The following is a 27,444-nucleotide window of genomic DNA, read 5'->3' as shown; positions in this document are numbered from 1 at the left end:
GATTGGTCCGGTCCGTTCGTGTGAAGACCGGCGCCGCTACCGTCATGCCACCGGGCCGCTCCCCGAAACTGGAGTACGTAGAAGAATTATTGCTTTCATGATTATTGTGATGCCTTTACCTAGATGCACCTAGTGGTCGGCAGTACCTGTGCAAACAATTATGCAAGCATCTTGGGTTCATCGACTCCCAATGCTTGTGAAAGCCTTGCGGCTAGCAGCTTCTCTTCGATGTTCGCCAATAACATCACTCCCAGTTTCGCTTACGGTTCACGGAAACGAACGTCTTAATTTACACCCGGCATCGGTCAGAGCAGACTCTTCTGGCGTAGAAACGGACCGGGAACCGATATAATTGTTTGCCGATGATGAGTAACCGATTGCATCATCATTATAAATATAAATACGCCCTGGAATAGTGAAAGAAGGGCAAAACAGAGATGAAAACATCCATCAACAGGAACGCGAATTCTACAGAGTTCAACCTTTTATTTTTATTTTATTCTTGTATAATTTTCCAGAACTCATATTACATTGAGGAAATACCAATGTTCTCGGCTATCTCATCTCGTGACGTCCTTGAGATTTCCGTATGGTTGAAGAGTTCAATTTTTCACCCATGATCATGATCGGGAGCATGATCTGATGATCAAGCTTCACAGCATGCGCTTTTCTCTTGATCAAGTACGATCGAAGATGTCGTGGAACATCCCGACTGGGTCGTACCGGTGCTCACGTAAAGACGATTCTCATTGATCTTGGCCTTGAACGTCACTATGTTGGAGCATTTGATCGGATTCCATTCGACGGACATCCGTGTTTTGGGAAATCGTTGCAACAGAGGCGGAACTGCCTTCAGCTGATTATTCATCAGCGAAATAAAGTCCAGCGCAGGAAAATTGCATCCCGTAAAGTTAACCGACGTGATCTGATTGTTTTCGAACACGATCGTATCAAACTTTGGTAGAGTAATGGGGGACGAGGTGCGTATGGTCTGGACCTTGTTTTCGTTTATGTAAATTTCGGTCAAGTTTGGAAACTGACCAAATACACTCATGTCGATTTGTTTCAGATTGTTTCGATCAATCCCGAGGTAGAGCAATTTGGGCAGCGATCCCCAACGCGGTGGAATTTCCGTGAGCGCATTGTCGTCCACAAAGAACGAAGTCAATGAAGGCAGCGTGAGATTGCGTGTATCTAGGACAGCAATTTTGTTCGAAATGACATCCAGTCGCTTGAATGAAGCGTAGGTTACCGGTGCTGTCGCCTCGATTCGTACGATGCGGTTCGCTTTAACGTTCAGCCGCTCCAGGTCCGGCATATGGACAAAGATGGACATATCCAGACGTTCCAACTGATTATTGGATAGATCAATCGTTGCTAGGGTCAACCCCTGTTTTGGTGGCGATGTGATCGGAAACAGTTGCCGTATTTGATTACTTGCAAGGCTCAAGATATTCAGTTTCGGGTTGTTTGCCAACACGTCTAGCCGCAGTGCTGTCATTGCGCAACGTTCGATAATCAACTCCTCCAGCTCGATCATCTGGGACAGTGTCGGTGGCACCCGGTCTAGCAGGCAGTTCTCCAGCTGCAGTCTCTTTAGGTGGTTATTCGTACCTGCCACCACCGATCGTAAATTAGCTCCATTGCCAATTTCGATATCGGCGATAGTGTTGCCTGCCGGAACTTGGAACACTGGATCCCGATAGATCAAATAAATGATCGCCTCGGTAAAGGGTGCAATTCTCTGCAGAAAGGGACCGGACGCACTGCTGCTGACGATCAGCTTCTCGATGCCTATTGTATACATGTAGTCTTGGCTGTCAATGGCGTTACGTATCTTGGCTCCTCCGTCAGAAGTCATGTTGACCACTCCGATGTCGCAAAAAAACGAATTAGGATCCTTACATTGAGCGCAACAGGGACGTGTTGCAATCTGGCACAATATCCACAGCATCAACACTGTCGCTAAGGAAGGACAATAATGATCACTGGGGTTAGATGTGAAATTTGATGCATGCTTACACCACAAAACAGCCATAATTCAGATGTTGATGCACCAACGGTTCCACTCGGCTCTATACTGTCGATGATGATACTACAGCTCAGCTATTTACACCTAAAGAAGTTCTGAGTGTGATTGCAAAATTGTATCGTAATTTGCCACAGTCTACAGTGGTGGCAAACATTTTAACTATGTGTCTAATGTGGTTTTGATATATCTGCTGGCAGCGCATAATACAATTTTGTACCGTGTTTTTTTTTTGGTTTGTTCAAAATGACCACTGTTTTGTAGTGGCCTTTTTCATGACTTTTTTTATCAGCTTACTGCTGTTGTTTTTCGCCAGTGTTTTCCGTTTAACCTTGCGAAACGTCGTCAACATGTTTTGTTCAGAATTTTGCAAAGCAAATTAGTGATTAATTTTGTTTCAGAATAAAATTGTTATTTAATTTTGATTGTATGCGTTACATCCGGTTTTATATGCACGTAGAATAGGTACATATTACATTGTTCATTATCTGGATCGGATTTGCATTTCCGCTGTTTAAGTGTATATAGTGCAATAAGCAGGTAGGAGATACAATACATTAGTTTTATATTATAATTAAGAATAATGCCGCTAGAAGGATTCTGATGATTACATTACACCAGCTTCAACTGTCACAGCATATCTTTATTTGCTCTCCAACTAGAAACGATGATGTCGTATCACATGCCCATGAAGGAGATACGCGATCTTTATAAAGTTTGTCGTTCTTAATTTGATCCTTGTACAGAAGTAGCGTGTCGCATGTGATCGGGTTCATGTCCAGTGTTACACTTAGTTTCGGGAATCGTGCAAACACAGGTGGTACCACCGTAAGACGGTTTCCCCTCAGATTTAAAGACGTCATGTTGGGTAAGCCACATCCAGTAATGTTGAACGAGGTGATCTTGTTAGTTGCTAAATTCAACCAAAGTATGGACAGTTTTACCGGAGATGACGTACGTACGGCAGTGATTTGGTTCGACATAATGTATACGTATTTCAACTTTTGATATTGTCGGAAATACCCTAGGTCCAATTGAGTGAGATTGTTCTGAGCAAGCGACATGTATTCAAGTGCCGGTAACATTTTCGGTAGGGCCGGCATCTGCTTCAGATTGTTGGGACCAAAAGAAACGCTCAAGAGGCTAGGAAGCGTTAAATTCCTCAGGTCGACCGTTCTGATTTTGTTATCACCAATGTTTAGTGTGGAAAGTTTGGCAAAGGTGGTTGGTATCGACGCATCCAATTGCGTTAAGCGATTTTCTAAAACTTGAAAAAAGTCGAGTTTTGACATTGGTGCAAATACGGCCATATCCAAACGTTCCAGTAGATTGCCATTAAGTATCAATTTTTCGATGCTTAACATCGTACCAGGATACGCAGTGACTGGAAATATTTGGCGTATTTGATTGTGGGATAAATCCAGGGTGGTCAAATTCTGGTTTTCCATCAACATATCTAGTCGCAGAACAGATAACATACCGTATTGTATGTTAAGCTCTTTTAACCTGTCCAACTTGGGCAGAGCCTTTGGCAAGCGATCCAACTCAGAGTATTGAATATTTAGGATCTCCAGGCCCGTGTTCGAACCGGCTATAAACGCACGAAGGCTTGTAGCACGCATAAAGTTGATCTCGGTGATGGTGTTACCTTCCGGCACAAGAAAAGTAGGTTCGTGGTAGTTACCATACGTGATGGAATCAATAAAGGGGCTAATCGTTTGCAAAAACTGTCCGGTAGGGCTGATGGCTACGATCATTTTCTCAACACGTACTACCGTTTCGCGGTCAATAACCTTCATAAGTTTCACTCTTCCATCCGAGGTCATGTTGATAACACCGACGTCACAGATGAACAGCATCCGTCTGATGCATTGGCCATCACAAAGGTGCATCTCCAATTGATACCACGTAACCAGAATCCACCAGAACAAATCTAACGAAAGAGAACACATGCAAATTTTAAAAAGCATAATGTCACAAAGAAAAATGCACAAACTAACCACAAAGTTGTTTTCGTTCGCGCATGATCAACATGGTTCAGCCGGAATGTTTGTCAAGCGCACGGCGCGTACCTAACTCACGAAGCGAATGCAGTGAGAGCCTTCACTGCGTTCGCCATTTAAGCAAAATGGTGTTTGCTGCATTTGTGTTAAATTTGATTATAATTTGTTCCTTGAATGCACGTTTGAAACTGTTCGTCTTGCAAAAAATAATGCTACAACCCGTCCAACAAGAATTTGCCATAACAAGGTTCAGGGGAGATGCTGATGCTGATATAATTTTTGATACAAAAGCAAATGCAAATTTGAATTTTTAATTTAATTTTTTTAACCATTTAATTACATTACAATTTGTTTCATGATTCATCACACATTAAATTATCCTTTTGACCTGGTTTCATGCACGTAAATCAGTCCACGTGCAACATTCACCTTTGACACTCTGCTTCCAAGCATGACTTACTTTAATTGGCATTTTAAGCTGTTGGTCATTATTGGAAGCAAATGCATTGTTGTTATAAATTTTGCGATCTTTCTGGTGCAACATTAGCTCCAGACGGATTATGCTTTAATTGTTGCAGCATACTTTTATTTTCTCTTCAACTAGAAACGATGATGTTGTATCACATGCCCGTGAAGGAGATACCCGATCTTTATAAAGTTTTCCATTCTGAATTTTATCCTTGTAGGGAAGTAGCGTGTCGCATGTGATCGGGTTCATATCCAGTGTTACACTTAGTTTCGGGAATCGTGCAAACACAGGTGGTACCACCGTAAGACGGTTTCTCCGCAGATTTAAAGATGTTATGTTGGGTAAGCCACATCCAGTGATGTTGAACGAGGTGATCCTGTTGCTTCCCAAATCCAACCAAATAACTGGCAGTATTACAGGCGATGAAGTACGTACGGTACTGATTTGGTTTGATGAAAGATAAATGTCTGTAAGTTTTCGATACGGTCGGAAATAGCTTAAATCCAAACGGGTTATGTTATTCTCACTAAGAGCTATATAATAGAGTTCTGGTAACATTTTCGGCAGAGATGGCATCTGATTCAGTGCATTAGAACTGAGATAAAGTGCTGACAGGCTAGGAAGCGTTATGTTCCTCAGATCGAAGATTTCTATCAGGTTATGCGTAAAATAAAAGGTGGTAAGCAGAGGAAGACTGGCCGATACCGTCGATTCTAGGCGCGTTAAGCGATTGTCAACAATTTCGAGTTCTTCGAGCTTCGGCACTGATGCGAATACGCTCATGTCTAAACTTTCCAGTTGATTACCAGTCAGTGCCAATTTGCTGATGCTTAACGTCCTTCCTGGATACGCAGTGACTGGAAATATTTGGCGTATTTGATTGTACGACAGATCGAGGATGGTCAAATTCTGGTTTTCTACCAACATGTCCAGTCGAAGAACAGTTAACAGGCAATTCGTTATGGAAAGCTTTTTCATCATGGTCATTTTGGGCAGAGTCTGTGGCAAACGATCCAGTGAGCAATGTTGAATATGTAGATTCTCAAGGCGTGTGTTTGGCCCAGCTACGAACGCACGAAGACCTGTACCACGCATTATCACGATTTCACTAATAGTATTATCTTTTGGTAGATTGAAGGTAGGTTCTTCGTAGTTAATATACGTAACGTATGCAACCAGGTAATTAATCTTTTGCAGAAACACTCCAGATGGACTGATGGCTACAACCAGTTTCTGAATTTGGACATATGAATTATTTTCTAGAGCCCTCAGCAGCTTCAACCCTCCACCCGAAGTCATGTTGATGATATCGATTTCACAGCTATAGACATTTTGATTTGTACAATACTCTTCGGCAAGATTCATGTCCATTTGATACCAAACAAGCAAGATCCAGAAAACCTCTAACAAGAAATTGTGAACGTTAGGTTTGTGACCGCACAAATACTCTGTTAAATTTTGCCAAGTTCTTACCACGAACGATGTTCATCCCTCAGGCTATCTATCTGTGCACTATACACCATGTACAACTCTCAACTACTGGTACGAAAACGATACCTAGTACGGCTATTTAAGGAAAAGGATTATGGAAATGTTTGCGATATATAAATTGGTTTATAATGAGTCTCCTGGACTGTTGCATCTTAAACTAGCGACTATCTGAAAAATAAAACATTATCCTATTTAAATTGCCCAGGTCTGGTTACGTGCAATATGGCCACTTAACACACTGTAGGAGATAATAATGGCCATTGTGTTTTTGCAACAAACTATCATCAGGTTAACAACAGAATGAAAATTCATCAGGGCACATTCTTTGATAGAAAAGCAATTCAAAATTTAGAAGAACTAGAAGCAGTAGTAAAACTCTTCTACCGTATTTTCGTAGAATACCCAAGTTTTTTCTTACGCACCTTCTCTTCTATGTCACATGACATTTATGATTTCGCAAAATTCGTAAACTATCTCCCAGTGAGACAAATTTCGTTAAATTACCCTTCAATCACCGCTAACTTGATGGGTAATTCAAGGGTAAGTTAGAGGAACATTAATCTACCGTTTCGAGCAGTTTTGACAGTGGGTCTCTAAGGCATGCTGATTTCTCCTTTACTTACCGCTGAATTAAACTAAAATTAAATTAAAGGAAAATCTTTCACTGAGCATGCAACACGGGAATAGTGAATGTTATTAAAAGTTTTAAAACCACTTTAAGGCATAGCTTTCATAATAAACACTTGGGACACGAGCGAATGATACAGCCTGACGAAGAAAACTGCTCGAATGGGTAAATTAACAGCGCACTGTCTCACTGGGGTGCCCATGTCCGCTTAACACAATTTCCGAACTTTGTTTCTATAGAAACACAAACCAGATTCGTATTTTAAAGACGTATCAAATTGTAACATGCGAGGGCGGTCCGGTGGCATGATGGTAACGGCGTCGGCCTTCACACGAACGGATCGGACGAAAAATCCCATCCGGACCAATCCACCGTACGCGGTGCTGACTATCCAGCTATTCGGGTAAACAAAGTCACAGAAAGCCAGAAATGGCAGGCCCTCTAGACTTCTTGAGGTTGTTGTGCCGATAAAGAAGAAATTGTAACATAAATTGATGTTGCTTTAATTGTTGCAGCATACTTTTATTTGCTCTCCAACTAGAAACGATGATGTTGTATCACATGCTTTTGTAGGATATACTTGATCTTTAATGAGTTTTCCATTCTGAATTTTATCCTTGTTAGAAAGAAGCGTGTCGCATGTGATCGGATTACCATCCATTTTCAAACGAAGTTTTGGGAATCGGTCGAAAACCGGCGGAATCATTGTCAGACGGTTTTGCTTCAGATTTAAAGATGTTATGTTGGGTAAGCCATATCCAGTAATGTTGAACGAGGTGAGCCTGTTGTTTTCCAAATCCAACCAAACAACTGACAGTGTTACAGGCGATGAAGTACGTACGGTACTGATTTGGTTTGATGACAGATAAATATTTCTAAGTTTTCGATATGGTCGGAAATAGCTTAGATCCAAACGGGTAAGATTGTTCTCCGTAACAGCTATGTAATTTAATTCTGGTAACATTTTCGGCAGAGATGGCATCTGCTTCAAACCATTTGCACTTAACGAAAGAACTGACAAGCTTGGAAGCGTTAAGTTCCTCAGATCGAAGACTTCTATAAGGTTATTCATAAAATACAACGTGTAAAGGAAGGGAAGATTGACCGATGTCGTCGATTCGAGACGCGTTAAGCGATTTTCAACAATTTCGAGTAGTTCGAGCTTTGATGCCGATGCGAACACGCTCATGTCTAAACTTTCCAGTTGATTACCAGTCAGTGCCAATTTGCTGATGCTTAACGTCCTTCCTGGATACGCAGTGACTGGAAATATTTGGCGTATTTGATTGTACGACAGATCGAGGATGGTCAAATTCTGGTTTTCTACCAACATGTCCAGTCGAAGAACAGTTAACAGGCAATTCGTTATGGCAAGCTTTTTCATCATGGTCATTTTGGGCAGAGTCTGTGGCAAGCGATCCAACATACATTGTTGAATAGTTAGACTTTCAAGGCGTGTTTTTGGCGCAGCTACGAACGCTCGAAGACTTGTAGCATGCATTATCTCGATTTCACTGATTGTATTACCTTCCGGAAGATTGAAGGTGGGTTCTCGGTAGTCAGTGTACATTACATAATCAACCAGATGGCTAATCTTTTGCAGAAACACTCCAGATGGACTGATGGCTACCACCAGCTTCCGGATGTACACTTCTTGTTCAGTTTCAAGGGTCTTCAGCAGCTTCAAACCTCCACCCGAAGTCATGTTGATGATATCGATTACACAACCACGGAAAGTTCGGCTGGTGCAAGTCTCTTCGCATAAGTTAGTCTCCAATTGATGCCAAATGATCAAGGTCAACAAAATACCTAACAATGAATAGTGAACACTAAGTACAGCGTCGTACAGAAAACTATTTACCACCTATTAGCTATTTACCACGAACGATGGTCATCCCTCAGGTTAGATATTTTTGAACTGTGCAACACGTACCGTGACTACAAAGCTACTGCTAAAAGCAGTACCTTGGAAGGCTATTTATACAAACGAATGTTTGCGTAATTTCCAGCAAAATTAAATTATCATCTAATATAAATTGCTTACTGTAGAAATTTCCAATTAAAAAGCATTTAAAAGATAATGCGTGAGAAGAAAAAGGTCATGATCAATTTAACACCGGAACTAATGATCAAAGAACGAATCTGCCTAATTGAATTATTATAAGACCATTTCATGTCACCGTTCCCATTTGAAGATGATACGATGTGACACTGTGAAATTTCATCAAGCTGGTATTTATCAAGTGTACAGTGATGAATGGGCAGGTTATTTTCAACGTACTATCCTTAGTTGAGTTAGTTTCGGTGTTGTCATTTATATTGCAGAAGTCGACTAATTCGTGTCTAGTTTGATGGTGATCCTTTTCAGTGCAACGATACAATCCATAACCGTCCTCAGATGTACGAAAAAGGAACATGCACAGCCTCTAGCCAGCATACTGTGCGGAGCAGACTCCAGCCAAATGCCAATGACTGACTCGTTCGCGTATACACTGCATAGCTACGCGCAAACCACTTTTACGATACCCAACAACGGCTCTTTCGAATCTTACCAGCTGTATAAAGCTCCCCGACTTCGGTACGTCTACATTCAGCACAACTTAAAAGTGACCGGGATCCATATCGCAAACTGCTCACTACATGCTGTACCGAAGACGATCCGGAATGTGCCTCATCTGACAAGTTTGATAATCCAGTCGTGTCGCATACAGTATCTGGATCTGAACGATATGGTGCATCTGTCGACCCTGCATACCGTCGATCTTAGTTACAACCGGATAGTGTCCATTGTGGAGCTTCCGTCGGCTACGATACTACATGTTCACAGGCTTTATCTCACCGGCAATAGACTCCGTCATCTGAATGTGAGGGTTCTGCATGCATTGACAATGCTACGCTGTCTGGTTTTGGATGGCAACCGGATAGAGGAGATCACACCTCCTTTAATAAATCCCTCGATAGAAGAGTTTTCGATACGGAGCAACAGGTTAAGAACGCTGAACTGCACCGACTGGCGCCTGCCGGAGTTGCGATATTTCTTCTGCAGCAACAACCAACTAACTTCCGCCCCGATTGAATGGCAATCGATGTGGCGGATCGACATGCTGGATCTTTCGTTCAATCGGTTGCGCAATTTTTGGATGGATGATATCTACCTCACCCACCTCCGGGCACTCAATCTGGCCGCTAACGAGCTGACCAATGTAACCACCAACCAGAGACAGTTGCGGATTCCACTCGAGAGACTGCAGCTCGGCCACAACCGGCTCACGGTGCTGGACATTTCCCGGTGGGACATGCCAAATCTTTGGGAATTGGGCGTGGGTCACAATCAGCTTACCGAGCTCGGTGATGTTTTTTTACGATTTCCTAACCTGGAGACCATGTTGATTATGCGTTATAACAATTGGTCCTGCACATGGTTGAAACGAGTTCATCCTGGTGATATACGGCGCAGAAATTACGGTTGTCTACGTACGAACCAAAGTTGCCCTGTTGGCAGGTTGATGGTGGCAGAGAATGTTTGGATTTGCTGTTGGTAAAAAGTGGAGCTAGATCGTGCGAAAGATCACAATAAGTTAGGGTCCTTACGATAGGCCCTTAGCGAGGTAGTAAAATCGGCAGTCGGTTAGTCCACTTACTACTCGGCTACTTGATGCTGTCGTTGAGGCGATCAAGGTGTTATAAATACCTGGCAAGTAAACAAGTGCCCAGTACACATACCACAAAGTGAATACAACGTTGAACAATATTTTGTATTGTTAGAAATATATTTTAATACTACAAACTTTGGGTCTTATGCCATTCTCTGGACCATTGGAAGACTTTTTCTTGTTACGAACAACGGTTCTAATAAATATTCTTTTCGTTCAAATCCGGTTTTTCCAACGTCTTTTAATGCATCTAACGGAGGGAGCCTCCCACGAACAAAGCTTATGGTCTACATCAGGAAATGGGTTGGTTTCTGTTTGAAAAGTCCAGAACTGACTCCTTCCGACTAGATTTAAATTTGAACTCAATTTTATTTTAAATAAAATAAACTGTAAACTTCAATCCACTGTGTGATGGGATAATAGACAACTCTGCATACATGACGGAAGCCGCACAAAATCCGGCCCATCTCCCAGATGGAAGCAGCTTGTGAGCTTTCTTTGATTCGCGTGGCAGACTTGGGAAGCGGGGGAAAAACAAGTTTTACACAAGAGGAAACAGCAAATGGCACCAGTGTCGATCAGCACACCCTCTCGGGATACCACGCGACGATGGCACGTTTGCGGGATTTGGAGGTTTTGTGACCCACATTCGGTGGCTGTGTGGAGCAGTAAAAAACTGAACAGCAGGCACCGGTTCCCGTATGGAGCGGAGTTTGTGCGCTGTGGCTGTGTATAAAAACCTAATAATCTATACCGTTCTACTGGCCCGTATGGAATCGCGATACGCTAGGTGTGGTGTGGCTCTGCGTTGCACGATCGGTTCAACCCCTGGTGCATGCGTACAGAGCCCAAACCACATTCCAACAAGTGGCCCTAACCAGTTCGCACAGGTCACACTGCAACTTTGCAGATCAAGTTGCACCGATAGCACTACAAGTGGCAGTTGGACCCCGACCCCGAGTTACGAGCGTTCGAAAGAACTCACCCCTTATAAACGAATAGAAAATCAATCATTACTCACCTCGCAACGCCACCTACTCCGTGATGCGTGACCAGAAGCGAGGAACAATCACACTTAGGCAGAGCACAGCAACAGCACGGCGTGTTGAAAAAAATGGTGCACACAATAAACTAAAACCGAAACGACGGTGCACAATATTTGTAAACATGACGATACGTTTTCACATCGGCCACGCACTTCTTGCACTGGTATGCTGCAAACGCCCTCCACCCCGAACTGACCACTTCACTTCATCCATCTAATCGTAATGGACACATCATCAACAGTCGGGGAAGAAAACAAAAGTAGCGCCTCTTCCTATCTTCCTAGCGGCGTGAAAATAAACACGCACACTCGCACTCACGCACGCATCCTATTTCCTGCCTGTTTTCCTCACTCACCGATCGTGATCTTCTTGCTCACATCACACCAACCCCGCACACTAGACTTTCTTCTTTTTTCGCGCACACCAAACTGCAAACTGTAGGAAAATGCACGGCAAACACACCTTTTGCTGCACTCCGGCTCAAGATGCGTATTTGTTTTTTTTTTCCCCCGTTGACAGACGGGAATCTTTACTCCCCGTTTATCACCCGTTCACGGATCGTGTTTTTCACCTATTGCTAACGCTGGGGGATGGAAACGATCTCATTTGTTGTGTGGTGATCTCAAGAAGATGTTTCCTCCACTCGGGCGTAGGAGTGTGTGCGTGTATTTTATGTGTTGCAAAAAAGGGGTGACAAAACAGTGTCCTACAGAGTGGTGGCGTAACCAGTCACGTACATTCTCTTTCCATTTCGTTGATAGATTTTGATTCCTTAACTAAATTTCACCTTTTATTAATAATGAATCATAAAATGATCAATTAAAGCTATCGTGAATAGCAACACGGAACAGGTAACTAATAGCAACCAGTTAGATTATCACTGCCCCGCCATGGTATGCTTTTGGGTTGACCACTGTATTTCACCCCTTTTTCCCAAGTATCATTTTCGATCGCTTTCTTGTGCGCACCTGTCAAATCGCTTTTGACTCGGTTAGGCAGTGTTCTATAAAAATCACACGTTGGACAGCGGTTGAACCGAGCGTATTCAGATAAAATTTAACGTATTTCCCTTTTGTAGCGATTCTTTCAATCGCTTCATACGCTGAAGAATAAAAATACAGTAGTTTATTGAAAAATAATACAACAATTCTTACATTTACGATAACAAAACCATTTTATTATTCTTTCCAACAAATTCGTTTTCCTTTTGCACTGCATTTGAAGAATCATTTAGTGAGCATTGTCCCAAGCAATACTTTCTGTAGCTGTACTTTCGATTAATAAAATCATGCTTCATTTGAAGTTGTTCAGTTCTTCAAGGATTCATGAATGTTTGATGATTTTAAAACTTTACGATGCCTCAATCTTTTCTGATTCACGAATCGGACTCGGAGAGACTCCGGTACACTCATTCCGTTCAAAGTGTTGTAATGATTTATGCATATGATTCTGATTAACCCAACACTAGTCAATAGTCGCCGGTCTTCACACGATCCGACCGGACCAAAATCCCATCCGGACTAATCCCCCGTAGCAAGGACTGACTATCCGGCTACGTGGTAAAATAATTAGGTAGTAGGTCGTTACGCCAAGAAGGGAGAGAGAATCAATAATTTTTGATAAGGCTTGAGGAGTGCGTCGTTTTACTAAATTAATATGTTAGTTTTAGCAATATGGCCTGGCCATTCTTCATGAATAAAAAAAAAAGCATATTAGTATGTGAATCGTCAATAGTGTTGTTTGATTTACTTTATTCTGATGATTTCAACCCATGTAGAAGTGTTCTGTAGAATAAAATCGTGCAGGTTTTCTTTTCCGATTGCTGTTTGGACGTGTAACATAAGCACATGCAATGATCATGTCATAAAATTCCTGTAACAACACCTTTCGCATCGTAATGAACGTAATGAACACCTTCGACTCAACAATTTGTATAACTTTATTTACTTTGTAAGCGTATTCAACCCTCTATCGTTTTTTGGTTCTTATCTTCCCGAGCCCGACGTTTGGTGCAGCCGATTCCGCAACTTCCTTTTCCTTACCTAATAACGTACGCTCAGTTTATTCGATCGCGATCGATAAGCAGCCAAGGTGCGCACCCCCGAAATAGATAACTGATTCAAGCTGCAACCAACAGCGAGCTATGCACGACGTGGAAATGTTGAATTCAAATGGAGAGAGGAAAAGGATCGTCACGTTCAGGCATTGCTATGGCCCAGTTTGGAGTGATTAGAAACGAAAGTAACAAAAACAAAATTTCCCTTCTTTTCCACCGTTTTAGGAGTGTTGTTCAAGTGGTGCGGTTTGCGTTCCGCTTACGCATACTTTGCGGACAGCTCCTCGACCAGCTTAATGTACGCTTCCATGGCAGAATCCTTGGAGGTGCCTTTCCGGTCAGCCCACGCCTGCCATTTGGCCTTACCCTTCAGATCGAACATGCCGGGCTTTTCCGTGTCATTGTCGCCGACGGTGGCCTGCTTGAAGAGTGCGTACAGCTCCAGCAGTTCCGAATCGCTCGGTCGCTTGGTGAAGGTTTTCACCTTTTCAGCGGATTCGTTGAATTTCTACGAAACACCGAGAGCATTCGGTTAATACATTTGTGCGCTAGTAATCACCAGTTAAACCTTCTTGATGGAGTGGAGCGCCGATAAGCGATCGATCGGGGCGATTTTCTTATCAGGTCGCACACATCCAAACACCGTCCTCCTACCTGCTCCATATTGGTCCGGTGTTGATCGGATGATGTAACTCTGCCTGGCTGTGGAGACCTGTGCGGAAAATACAAGAACGAAGAGAGTAATGAAATGCGCACGGTAAGTCAACACATTTTATCACACATTACACCTGGGGACGCAAAATTGCAAGCCATTTGCGTGAATTGTTATCGTCAATTGGAAAAAGCTCGCACACCTCTAACGACTCGTGGTAAAGTCCACTTGCAAAACAACCTTTGTACGGGGCTAGCTTCTACCCCATCATTGCTACCACCCCCCTCTTTCATAAAATCCCCCACGGGTCAGACGTTAACGATGTGTTAAACCACCATTGTGAAGACTTTGTGGTACACGGCAAAGGTTTGAACCAATTCGTATGATCGACGTGTACCGCGTACTTGACATTGATGATATCGTGCCGATTCATCCTCTATAAAACACTATACCAACGCATGCAATGGCCTCCCGCACGTGCTACTCTCGTGTAGCCTTAAACTCGAAACGAATTAGAGTTTTCAGAGAGTGAAAAAACCGTTTAACCTATCGCTTAACAACAACGCGCTGGAGGTGATGGTTTTTTATATTTTTATTTGCTCCTGGCCCTGTACGAATACTGGTACGAACTTGAAGGAGACCTTTGCGACAACTCAACAAAACGTTAAGCAAAGAAATAACCAGTGTACATCAAACACTTCGTACTTCATTTTGCGTCAGTACAGCAACAAAAAAAAGAAACACACACACACGGCGAGAACCTTAACATGTTTTTTGTTTAAAAATTATCTTCAAATGACGCAATATTAATTCCAGCTGTACGAAGGTTTAACTTTTTGCCGGTATCCATTATGTATTTACATTTTGATGTCGATGAAGTTGGTTCCGCAAATGGGGGAGTTAAATGAATTTTCTACTCTGTCCCTCAATTAAACGCCATTGCTCGATACTTACTCTTTGCACCAACAAAGTTCATATTTAAACAATTTTAACACATTTATCATGGAACTATTCAATATGGTAATGGACTGAAAAACGAACAAGACTGTTTTTGATACTAATGTCACTTAATATACGCTTCTCTTTACGCTACGAATGCTCAATGTCGACCCATGACGGTAGTGGCACTTTTACTGCACCGACCAATTGCAGTTTCCATTCACTGGTATGGTGGATGCGTAAGCTGCTGTTATGTGCTGTTTTTTTTTCATTTTTTGGAGGAACCATGGCATGAATTGCATCGTTCGATAGTGCATCGGTTTAAGCAAAAGCAAACCCAAAAATAAAAGGTCACAAAACCGGAACCTTGCTCACTTCGTTTCTTTTGTAGTGTTGGTATTCATATTCGGCACCATGTTTCTGATTGCGATTTCTGTATTCAATTGGAAGTCCCATTCATTTTGGATGCACTTAGGTGCGTGGCGTTGCGATGGAACAGAGCCTGTGCTGATAAGGATAAGGTCCGATGGCGTCCGAAAAAGTGAGCTGCTTTGAAACTTCAAAAAGAGATGCCATTGTTTCTTTCATGTGTGCCGGCATGCGAGAAAAGGAATAAATAGATTAAACGCTAGAAAAACCAGTTCCCATGGTACCGATAACCATATACCAGTAGAAGATGTGTCTTCTCTGACCAAACACGGGTGTATATGCAAATTTCTTCTCCTAAGTAAACTCTCACGCGCATCATCGATCTCCAGCTGGGGGGTAGTTGGCTGTGTGCTCCCTTTGGCACACAATTTTGGGGCGGGAAAGATTGATAGACTTAGTTCGGGAAAGGCACACGTTGATGGGACGTGGTTTTGAGATAGATCGATCATTCTCTCGACAGTGTATATCCTGTGCGAACTTCTGATCCGTACGATAAGTTAATTGTACGGCTATTGACGATAAAACCTGCGCAGACTACCTTTCACCACGGTTATCTACATGCAAATAAATTCCTCCCTATAATCATTTTAAAACCTTGAGCTCGGCTTGAATCGCACATGCTGGAAAAGATGTTTCGCAATATCGGCATCCGGCTTGCGGCAACTAGCACGCACGGTGGGCAAGAATGCACCACGAAACGCCACCCACGATGGTTTCCATTCTGACCAATTTCGCAAACGACATTAACGGACGGTCTTTGACGTGGAGGCAATGTGGAAAGCCTGCCAAGAAATTAACGACCGCAGAATCGCTGATTGCAATTAATAAGCACGCGACGGTGTTGTTGCCCACGTCGATTGCCATGAGCGTGTCTTATGGTAGCCCTTATGCCAGCGGTCGCGGCATGTCCACATATGGTCCCAGCATTACGTGCAAATACACTCGTGCACCCGTTTCTGTGGCAGTGTGCGCTACTTGTATCCACGAAGAACGCTCCCCATTCTGGATGACCTGCACTGAACTCGCACGGCTTTGCCATAGTCAAACGGCTAACCGCTGGACATCTTCCTTCAATTGACCTTCAGCACCGATTCGAGCAGGCAGGACCGGCTTTCATACCGTCAAACTCTCGCACACGTATACACACACATAAGCACAGAAATGTAGAGGAGTTCTACTGATAAGCGACACTCGGCACCCAAAATGCAAACTTCAAACGTCCGACACAACCCATACCGGACGAACGCGGCCAAGAGCAGTATTACGCACCTTTTACTCAAACGCTGGTCCGACGAAGACTGTTCGTGGGTTCGCTATCGCTGGTGGTACGATGCCGGTTGATTGTGTTGTTGCCCACCGGTGACGGGGGTACTTGACGATGTCGCGGATGTCTAGCACCAGGGGGGAAGGGGAGCTTTAGCTTGTGTGCCCGAGTTGGGTAGCGTTGCCGATTACAGACAAGAGACATGCGCTGTCGTACTGTCGACCGATTTACGCCGCTTAAACTCCAAATGACCGATAATGATACTTATGGTGTGGATTAACGTTCTGAGTGGATTGATAACGTTAAAACGCTCTTTAGTATGGTTTAATGATTACTTTTCCCCAGTTAGATGCCTTAGTGATGCCAAACCCGTTCAAAGTAAGTTTTCAAATATCTTAGAATTCATCCATAATCAGTTTTTTCCGTAATAACTTATTGGAAAATTTGATTGTAAGCAAAATAACAAAAACAGCATAGCAATGCTCGAATGCTCAATTCGAAATCCAAGCGTTTCACATTAAACAAACGGTAAAACGCTACACAGCTTGCACGCAACACTTTGTACGGTCGGCTACTTGCATGGTAGCGTTGCATTCAATTAAAAATCAACGAAGATCGAGTCCGGATAAGGTGGAATGAGGAGTAGGGACAACCAATCGAAATTATGTTCTACTGCTATTGTTTAAAATCAGTCACCTTCTTAAAATGGTTAACATATGTAAGCACGTGAGCATTTCTACCCATTACAACGAGTTCAATATCTGTGGCTCTGGTTGAGGCATTACCACGGTCGATGCAATCAGGGGTTTGGTCTGGAAAGGAAAAAGTTCGTTTAGTCAAACAAGAGGTATTAAAATGCCCCATTACGTCTTAGCTCGTTACCTGGCCGGTTTTAAACACCAGCACCTTAATGTGCGAGTTTTCAGGTGTCAAATCCACTGGCGGTAACCCATCGGACGGATCGACGGTAACCGTCACCCGGAAGTCCAATCGTACGGGGAATCCTGGCACAAGCATTGGCAGCTTTAGGTAGGGTCGCTCCACTAGATAATGCCGATGGTCCGCCTGTATCAGTACGTTCAAGCCAGTGGCTTCCTTTCGGGTGGAAATGTTCTCCAGCACCACAAACAGCTTGAACGTTGGTCCCAAACCGAGGACTTCCGCTGCTAGCTTGATCGGAGCAAGGCCCACGTCAACGGTGGACATGTTGCTATCGGCAGAGCTGATAACGTCCACCGTGGCCCGAGCGGTGGTAAGTCGCATGCGCCAAAGTTCCGACTGAAACGAATTGTGTATGGTGGCCGCATGTTCCTTCTCGCGCAACGTTTGTTCGACGAAGATTTTTGTCTTCTTCGGAATCTGCAAATTACCGGGCGGCTCCTCGGCTGTCTTTGTGTCGTACACGTTGTCTGTGGTCACGAACTCCGCCGTCCGCTTCAGAATCTTTACTATCAGCGAACCATCGATGGTGACTAGTATGAGGACGTGCTCCTCCTGGCCAAGTCTGCCGAAGGTTAGGGCCGACACTGACTCGGGCGCGTAGAATTGGTCCACAAGCTTTTTCTGACTATAGAACTGCACCAAACCCCCTTTCAGACATACGCACACTAGGTTGATGCCGAGATGTGGCAGACAGACCGGTGTCATGCACACGGCTGGCTGGGGTAGCTTCACCGTCCAGAGCTTTTTGCCCTTTTTGGAGTAGCAGACAAGGGATTGGTTCATGCAGACGACCACAATGGTCTGGTCAATTGGCAACAGTGACAGACCGGCAGCCGGATTCTCTAGCTTGACGATGTGCTGTCCCGCAAGCCATCCTTTACGCAGCAGGTAGAGGGCTCCTTCTCGTGTCGCTATCACCACGCGGTAATCGATGTCGTACTGCCCGCCGGCCGAGATCATGCTAGGTGTACCACGGAACGGACCAACCTTGGCCTGCGCAAGGACCACGAACGCTTGTGTATCAAGCACCAGCAGCTCTCCGCACTCCGTCGCTAGTATCAAGCAGGACGCGGATTTGACATCATTTGAAGCTTTCTTGATCGTGGTCATCGAAGTAATGATGGACAGACGTTCGAGCTTGCGCTCGGCGTTCGATCGAATGTACCCGCCGCGCTCACTGTCGGACAAACTAAGCAGCTCCTGTGTTTGCAGCGTCATCTGGGAGGGTTCGATCGTGCGCAAACTGTCGATCAGCACGTCAAGCGCATCGCCTCGTTCGATCGGTAGCTTCTTCCACACATCTACCTCGAGCGGTTCTATCGTCATGCTCGGTACGGTGTACTTGTAGTACGGCTTCATGTTACGATAGAACAGCACCGATGACTCCACCGCAACTGCAATGACTGAGAAGAGCGACGGCACTTAAGCTCAAGGGAACCGGGAAGGTCGTCTCGGGTCCGAATTCTACTTACTGGGTATCCGCGGTTCCTGATCGTTTATGTATAAACTTTCCACCGCACTCGGAATCCCCGGCAGATGCTGCTCGCTGATCAGGTTCGTGCCCTTGTACACCTTCAGTTTGGGCTTAACGTCAAAATCAAGCAGCGGTACATCCACCGTTACCAGCTGGTAGTAGTTGTCGTTTTTCAGATCGCAAAGCGTCATGCATGACGGGAGCGTGTGCAATGCCGCCGTACCGTCACACTGCGCGTCCAGCCACTTGTCGGTGGGTTTCGTTTTGCTGCCAGAATTCCAGCGTTTTAGGTTAAGATAGAAAGTGTTTATTAAAGGGTGGCCCCCAACTGCTCAAGCGAGAGAGGTTGCGGTTGCAAGCTCATTCGCTCCGTTTCATCAGCAGCAATTATTGGCGGTACCTTTTTCTTAGCAGGATCCCGGTCCATACTTACCACAGAAACATAGCAACCGGTGATGATCGAATCCGATGCGATCTAAATAATGCCGCAACACAAAACACACCTCAACGAAGTACCACCGTAATGGGAGTAAATCTTCCACTAGCGAACGCCTTCCGTTCTTGTTTTAAGTGGAAAAAATGTAGAATCTATTCGAAACGCAGATTTTCGACACGAATCAGTGGGGAGATCCCGTTTGTTTGGGCTTTGCCCTTAGCAATCCCGTTGCCCCTAGTGACGCGAAGGGTTGGTGGTCTTCTTCACCCAACCATTAGGTACGAGACACACCTGTTGCGTCTATTTTTTTTTTGTACAAAAGCGCAGGCGCGAGAATCCACAGATCGGTTGCCACTAGCAACTGCAATATGGTGGCTCATCAACACACGGGATTACGGAACGGCTGTTCGGGGAAAGATTCTACGCGTGTTTTCACCAGTTCATGGTCCAATATGGCAACAGCAAAGGTAAGGCAGAACGTGGCAGGTATCCTTTCTATCGTAAGGAAAGCGACACTTTCTTCGTCTTCAACGGTTCACAGCGCAAAATGCCGCTTCGCGCTATTATTGAATTGATGATCTTCGCTCCACAAGCTTCTCTCTGGATATTGCCCCCAGCCATGCCACCGCGCAACTGCTAGATTATTTGCGGCAAAGGTGAAGGAATCCGCCGCGTACCCAATGTTCCTTTACCGATCGATTAATCAATGAATGGAGTGCCAACCGTGTACCGTACCCCATCTCGATGTCAGGTAGTGCCGAACCAAAGTTCCCTTAGGGACAGGTTTTTCACTGCCTGGCAGCCTGTCGGAAAATGTCGGTCATAGTAGTGCGGCTGTTTGCATTGTGAGACCCACCGTGCTGTCGACAAGAATCGTGGAAAGTGTGAAAGCCCCCGTGTGCAAGTGGAAAACTGGCGGCGATACCATCGGATGAAATATTACCCATATCCAAAGGTAAACGACAACGTCCACGACAAACCGCGAAGTATCCGCTCGGTTCAAGCGTGCCAAACTCGTCGTAGGTAGGACCGATCTTACCACCGTAGAGTTTGCTCAGTTGATTTGCAAGTTGAGCACATTTGGTCACACTTTTCCCTCGGTGGCGTTCTCCATGCCGTGGAGCTGTGTGCTGCTGACCTACCGCGCCATTCAACACGCCCGCCCCGTAGCGGGTTGGTATGGATAATTAAAAAACGTGTACCTAGTCAGGCGGAACCGGGTGGAAATGGCTAGTTTATCATATCGCGAGAAGATTCAGACAAGGTTGTTGTACGTGTGATGACATATATTTGCTCCTAATAGGATGCTTCTCGGTGTATACTTACCGACTTTCGATCAAACGATGTCAACGTTTAGCGAGTGCCGTCGACCACCATGGTTAAGGGGAAAAGCCTTTCCCCTCAGTCATTGCACCGGGACAGGTACTAATGCTGGTACTGTATCGATGTCTTACCGACTTTCGATCAAACGATGTCAACGTTTAGCGAGTGCCGTCGACCACCATGGTTAAGGGGAAAAGCCTTTCCCCTCAGTCATTGCACCGGGACAGGTACTAATGCTGGTACTGTATCGATGTCTTCTAAGGGAACTGAATTCCAAAATGCGTAAGCTGCAGAAAGGGCATAAGAAGTTGAATATATTCATCACTGCCGTGTGGTTTAGAGTGACCGAGTATTGCTAAATAACGTAAAAGTCTAGCGTATTTTTCTCCACTCCCATGGAATCATTCAGAGCAATGTGGAGCCGCATTAAAAGCTTACTTCTTGGAGATAACATTTGAAGCTGCTGTGGAGAGGTCCATCCCTGAGGGGAGGAGATATGGGATATCTGTAGCAGTTCGAAGTCCTCCGTCAAGTACCGGAATTAACCTCACAAGCGGGTGTAGCTTGCTGCTCAAGTAGCGACCTTGTGATTAAAACCGCTAGACACACACCCCTCATTAAGCGCGATTCCTTTGAACACTGTCGTTCTCTTCGACCTGGGAGCGTATTATCGTTGGCCTTGCTTTGTTCCACTGCATCTGCCTGCCACAACTCCGGAAGAGAGTGAAAGCTAGCTAGAAAGGGTCACAAACACACAGGTTCAATGTTGCGGAACCGGATTCCTGCCGTTAGATGGATGGTGGATGGTATTTGCTAAGGTGGGTGATTATGTTTCGATAGACCTATCACCGTTGCGGTTTTGGCCAGCAGGTAATCTATGCATCCATCCATACGCTATACTCGTGACGTGTCTGGTGAGCGGCTAGAAGTCACCAGACGCATGGTGGCCGATGACTCCGAGTCGGTTAATGCATCAGCTGGCAGAGCTGGCGATAGTCTGTGTCTCATCGCGAAGATCAATGCGCAATCACTCGTTCGAACAAGCCAGCACATTATTCTGCCCCACGTTGAGATCATATTCTTGCAAGTATTTATACATTCATCGCAACCCTCCCGGATTTGTGACGTCTCGGCGAGTGTCAACGTCCTTCGCGATTGTAAAAGCGAACGAGAACAAACAGAACGGTAAGATTTCTATTCAAATTAATACCGCAACTCCCACACAAACTTCAAAGCTCCAAAGCTGGGCAACTCCACCTTTTTCACAGCATCGAGTCGCAAATTGCGTCCCACTTTAGCACGCGCACGTACACATTGCGCCAAGAAACGAGAAGGTGTGTTTTCTCTATTGCTTAGCGTTGTGCTTCTGCACACACACAGCGCCGTGGTATGGGTAACCATCAGCACACCAAGAGCACGAACCAAGAAAGTGATCACTGTGCGGTAGGATTTCATCGATCTCTGTAGCAGCGTGGTGTGGTGGTAGGGATGCTGGTTGTATATTTATTTTACCATTTCTTTCTATTTTAGCACGATCTGTGTCTGCACAAGATTTATGGTTGAAATGGTTTGCTCCGACGAATACACAATGATCGACTGCCGGAAGAATGTATGATGGGGAAGGAGTTTGCTGCTAGCAGATGAGCAGATTAGCTTTACGAGGTTAGTAACCGTTCTGTTTTTTGGGTTGTTTTTTTTATGTTTTATTATTCTTCTAGTGAGATTGAGGATATTCGACATCATTAACCGAAAGACAACCACTCTATTGAGGTCTTGTCACCTACAAGCCGAGCTATGTCTCAACGAACGAAACGCCTGATAATTGGAGTTTGTTACGTACCGATGATGGTTATTTTCATAAAACCAACTGTTGAGACACGATCGGGTCGTTGATAGTTTCGTTTTTGGAGCAAAATCTCCCCCCTCCCCCACACCCCACAGAGATGGCGAGTGACCCAGATTGAAGATCTTAAACGCGATTTAGTAAGACTAAAGTCACACAACTCACCGCGTACAGCAGAATTCATCAATGATAGACCGCATAGGAAACACCTTCTCGATGGAATGCAAATGCATTGCGCCGTCTCATAAACAATCCGCTTGTCTGACAAACGATTTCCTCCATCTACCTGGCGTAGTGGCAGCTCTAGTACCACACTGGAACCGGCTGCCTTCACTGTGCTCAAGGTGTCGTACCAATGCGCAGCGTACAGACAATCACAGACCTTACGACAAGGTCCCTTAACTCGTTCCATTCCCTCGCAGCACAGCTACCACTTTCCACATTTTCTCAGCCCCCACTTCCAGCGGTCTAGTCTTAGAGCCCTTTTCTCCCATAGTGCTCCCATAGGCCTCGGTGTGGAGCGTTTCTCGTGGCCAGCTCCACGCTAAGCTTCCTTCCACCCAAACGCGGTCCAGCAGAATCGCTGCTGCGCCGTCAAGTCTCTCTCTCCAATGAAGTGTGTACGATCGGTTCAATCAAGAGCGTCACGCGAGAGCGCTGACACACCACCAATCGCGCTCTGTGCGCTCTGGCCAGCGGCGCCAAAGTTTACCTTGGCCATTTTGTTTGAGTGCGCGAAACCGTGCGGACAAGGCACGCTTTTACCGTTGGCCCGCGGTTGTATCCGTGAGCGCTACCTTTACGTTAAACCAATTGACTGTTTGTGGTGGACTCTTCGGAAATCGTTATCATAAACCGCGATTGTACGTGCTGGTTTTTACGGTGTGAGTTGTGCTGGAGAAAAAAAATCAACAAAACAGCGTGATCTTTTTGCTACCATTAAAAACGCATTCCGTTTTGGAATGGAGAAGTGAGTGTGTTGTTTGGTGATTTAATAATATTCCACCCAAACAGTGCCACGTGTAGTGGAGTGAAGCGCTGCCAATGTTACACCCACGTGCCAACCGTTTAACTCAAAGGCGCTAAGCAAATCCTTTCATGAGATCGATTGCTCGCCGGGAGCCAACCGCTGACCCAAATTGATGTGAGAACGTCTTTCCCTTCGTTTGGAACCTCTACAATGTGTACACGAAACGTAATGATCGTCTGACGATGGAGAAGATCACGAAATAAATTCATCCCCTAGTGAAACGGAAACGCTCCAGCAGAGCGTCCACTACTACGGGGAGAAGAGATTTGTATAGTGGGCGACATCCAATGCACGAAACTGTGGTCATTCAAAAGAATGTTTTCCCGTGCCCGTTAAAATGTTGCCCAAAGTGAAGTTTCTCTTCGAAGCACAGCATGCCGCCAAAGTTCATCGTACGGTCACAATGATTCCGTGTAACGGAATGTGTGTGTTTGTGGAACATTCCGACAGATTAGTGTAATTTCCTCCTCAGGTCCGCTGGTTTTGAAGTGTGTCTTGTTGTAACCTGGAAGACGCGATTGGAACCGATCAGCACCTCCCGGTGTGATAATCGAAGAGGCGGTAGATCGAAAATGGCACCAATTCCAACTCCAATTTGAAACCAAATTCTTCCCGTTCGAAATCACACAGTTATTACCGTATTGCTCCGTGTATTACTGTGTATGAGGTGAGGTATATATAGATCCGTAATGCAACATGACGGCGAGTGTTTGCATATCATCACGGCAGTCATTTAAAAAGCAAAGAGAAACGATACTTGAACGGGCATAGGCAACCGTCGAAGCGATATCTACGTGAAGTGTGTGAAAATTATTGTTCAAACCCGGGAGTGCATTGTTTGATAAAGATGGGTTTCTTATCGTTTTTCCCTCTGACTGACACGGAGAAAGGTTTGTCGGTAGTAAAAGTGTAACGTCGTACGCTTTGGGTTTGGAGATGTGAAGAAGTTATGAGTTGGTGGTTCGGTGGAGAACAATCCATCATGAATTCGTGGAGGGCAACAAATTCACACACTTTCGTTAGGAATAATATTTCGGTGACGATTCGACGGTTTGGTTAAAGATGATTACTTTCTCCACGAAGCAAAGACACACATGGACGCTATCTTATCGCAAATACTCGTTAGCAGCGTATAACTATTTGCTCGATTCCGGGGATTCCTGTGACGTCAGTTTGGATACAGAATGAATTATATGATATGGGTTGTAATACATATTATATTTGGCCAAAAAACCAAACTATTTGACAAAATGTAAACATGTAAAATCGTTTATTAAAGAGTTCCACTTTACATTTGCTCCCGGTCATACACAACAAAAGTCTCAGTTGGTTGTTGTTTTTTGTTTTTAGAAAGTACACCGGAACATTCCGGCCTTTCCTTCTCTGAACAGACTCTTCACGCGCAGCAGCACCTGCCCTGTGCATGATGACTCACCGTGGCCTTAAGCAATGTCCACGATGTGCCGTCCCGTGCGCTCTTTGTGGTCAAGAACGCACCGTTGCATCAAAAGCACAAAGCAACACGATAAGAAGATTAAACCAGTTTCCGCACAGAACGCTGATCGGTGGGTAAAATTCCTTTTTCCTCATTGGTACACCGTCTCATGAGTCACACACACGCCGTGTTGGTCTCGTTAGCTTTGATGATGCGAAATACAATCGAACGTTCCATGCTCTCGTGCGGACGTGTGGTAAACAATATCATCAACACGGACGAAGAGTGCGTGCCAGTGGTGTGGCTAAAACCGTGCTAAACCGTCAATTCCACCGATCACAGAGAGCTGTTGTGCTTTACAAACAGCACTAATGCGATCCCGGGAAAGAGACAAATTGCTGTATGCTACGCGTACGGAACACACACTACCGGGCCGTAGTACTGTAGCCAACCAGCTAGGCGCTGACCTTCAAGAGCAGCACGCATCCAGTACATTACCTTAACTATTTAAGCACCTTTGATTAATCAAAGGTTGGTTTAATATTATATGTCAACATGTGTTTGTAGATAATTGCGAGTACTCGTGTATACGCTGTTTGACAGGAATCTCGTATTATGAATGTACGTTTAACAACTTATTTTTATTCAGAAGGCGCAGCCAAAACATATATTTACATTGTTCAATTACATATCTTTGTTAATCGAGATGAAAATCTTAACACTTCTCTAAAGCTCATCATGAATAATAAAAAAAAACTATGCTCTTAAATTGTATCATCCCGTTGAAAAATAGACTGGATGCATCTGAGAAGCTTTGGTCAATTTTTTGTTACAGATGGGACATTTTTTGGCAGTTTGCAGAGACAGCTGGATGCAGTTGGAACAGAAAACATGTCCGCAGGAAGTCGAAATGGCCCGCTGATTTGCCAGCGTTTCGTAACAGATCGGACAGATGATGTTCATTGTATTCGAGGTCCCTTCGGTGGCTGCATGCGATCTTCTTTTGGTTGCTCTCTGTTGTGGTGATGGTTGTGACGGTGGTGCGGGTGGTGTAGAGTTTAGAATTGGTGCCGGCACTGGTTCACCCACCCTGATATCACCAACTTCGTAGGAATGATTAATGTTGCCAAATTGTGTACCGTTGTGCGGATTGCGTTCATGTTGTCTATTGCCAAGACGAACCGAAAGAGTCGTCGAGAAGTGAGCAGGCGAACTGTGAACGGATACGGCAAAATTGTTAATTGCAACAGAGCTCCTAGTGATCGGACGTGATGGTTGTTGGATTGTTGCAGCTGGTGCAACTTCGTCGTTTTCCTCGTCCGATGAAAGGATAATGATGGGGGATACCGTTGGCAGTTCGCGACGCATCTCCGTGTAATTCGATAAATCGATTACGGAGCTGTCATGATTTTGTGCGATTCTGTTGGAACGTACGCGACGTGTGCGTTGGCGTTCAATCGTAGGCGTACCGATTACAATTACTTCCTGCTCAAGCGAATTGTTATCTCCCAGGATGATCAACGAGTTCCGATTCGAGGGTCCTGGAGAGGGTTCTTCGTTGTTGCACACTATGGTTGTATCGCTTCCGGAGCTATCGTTGCCAACATCATAGTTTGGTGGCGCGGATACCGGAACAGCTCTTGTGTCTGGTTCCAGTGCTGTTTCTGGTACTGGTTCGGCGTTGTCAGCGCTCATACTACTTCGACTGGTGCTAGCATTACTGCTGTCGAAGTCGATGGTAATGCTGTGCGACGAGTAATTTCCTATGCTGTTTAGCAACCAGTCAGCCTCCTCGATGAGACCCTGCATGCTTGTGTTAATCTCGTCTATACTGTCTTCCGTAATTTCATATTTTATCTGCGCCATTTTGCGGCGTTCGGTGAGTACAGAAAATACGCTACAGTGCACAAATCAACAACGAAAAACGTTACAATAAATTCACTTTTCACGAAATCCGGTTTGACGCACGGTTCGAAGATGTAAATAGACACAACTGTTTTGACAGCAGAAGGTTGAACCGTCATCGCGTTGTGGTGGCCATTTTGAATTCACGCAATGCCTGCAGTGCACCACCAACTGTGTTCTTGGTTGAGACAAACCAACGTTATTTCAAGCTTTTGGAATTCCTTGCTGTCTCACGGTATTAACATGTTGATTTTACTATTTATCTGAGAAGTTGTAGTAAATTTTAAAGGTAAACAATAACTCATATTGAGTTATATAATTTTCTGTACAATCTTCCACTTCAATAACAAAGAACGAAACACATCTTTACCGGCATTTATTACAAGTTTTTAGAAGT

At 44.6% G+C, this 27,444-nt stretch overlaps 6 protein-coding genes across 7 annotated transcripts; 1 reads left to right on the top strand and 5 right to left on the bottom strand.

Moving 5' to 3' along the window:
- Positions 1–646: 646 nt before the first annotated feature.
- On the bottom strand, positions 647–2,038 carry LOC128713244 (leucine-rich repeat protein SHOC-2-like). The gene is made up of 2 exons (XM_053808104.1): positions 2,023–2,038; positions 647–1,965 (listed from the first exon to the last, which is right to left on the bottom strand). Exons 1-2 carry the CDS (start codon positions 2,036–2,038, stop codon positions 647–649), a joined length of 1,335 nt encoding a protein of 444 aa, XP_053664079.1.
- A 614-nt stretch (positions 2,039–2,652) lies between these two features.
- On the bottom strand, positions 2,653–8,325 carry LOC128713243 (TLR4 interactor with leucine rich repeats-like). Its single transcript, XM_053808103.1, has 2 exons — positions 8,148–8,325; positions 2,653–3,962 (listed from the first exon to the last, which is right to left on the bottom strand). Exons 1-2 carry the CDS (start codon positions 8,323–8,325, stop codon positions 2,653–2,655), a joined length of 1,488 nt encoding a protein of 495 aa, XP_053664078.1.
- Positions 8,326–9,088: 763 nt separating this feature from the next.
- LOC128713242 (leucine-rich repeat-containing protein 40-like) lies at positions 9,089–10,162 on the top strand. Its single transcript, XM_053808101.1, has one exon. The coding sequence runs from the start codon at positions 9,089–9,091 to the stop codon at positions 10,160–10,162; it is 1,074 nt and encodes a 357-aa protein (XP_053664076.1).
- A 3,472-nt stretch (positions 10,163–13,634) lies between these two features.
- On the bottom strand, positions 13,635–15,542 carry LOC128716005 (acyl-CoA-binding protein homolog). Of its 2 annotated transcripts, none has more exons than XM_053810927.1 (2): positions 15,525–15,542; positions 13,635–13,883 (listed from the first exon to the last, which is right to left on the bottom strand). In XM_053810927.1, the coding sequence occupies exons 1-2, from the start codon at positions 15,540–15,542 to the stop codon at positions 13,635–13,637; spliced, it is 267 nt and encodes an 88-aa protein (XP_053666902.1). The 2 variants fall into 2 exon arrangements, with proteins under 2 accessions (XP_053666902.1, XP_053666903.1); XM_053810928.1 differs by lacking the exon at positions 15,525–15,542 and adding an exon at positions 14,030–14,038.
- A 1,860-nt stretch (positions 15,543–17,402) lies between these two features.
- Positions 17,403–19,519, bottom strand: LOC128714346 (Bardet-Biedl syndrome 1 protein homolog). The gene is made up of 4 exons (XM_053809221.1): positions 19,509–19,519; positions 19,074–19,342; positions 17,542–19,004; positions 17,403–17,471 (listed from the first exon to the last, which is right to left on the bottom strand). The coding sequence occupies exons 1-4, from the start codon at positions 19,517–19,519 to the stop codon at positions 17,403–17,405; spliced, it is 1,812 nt and encodes a 603-aa protein (XP_053665196.1).
- Positions 19,520–25,916: 6,397 nt separating this feature from the next.
- On the bottom strand, positions 25,917–27,008 carry LOC128713240 (uncharacterized). The gene has a single exon (XM_053808099.1). It carries the CDS (start codon positions 27,006–27,008, stop codon positions 25,917–25,919), a length of 1,092 nt encoding a protein of 363 aa, XP_053664074.1.
- Positions 27,009–27,444: the final 436 nt, after the last annotated feature.

This window comes from Anopheles marshallii, chromosome 3, assembly GCF_943734725.1.
Source record: "Anopheles marshallii chromosome 3, idAnoMarsDA_429_01, whole genome shotgun sequence".
Lineage (NCBI taxonomy): Eukaryota > Metazoa > Arthropoda > Insecta > Diptera > Culicidae > Anopheles > Anopheles marshallii.
The sequence above is the reverse complement of the archived record's forward strand: the minus strand, read 5'-3'. Positions and strand labels throughout refer to the sequence as shown.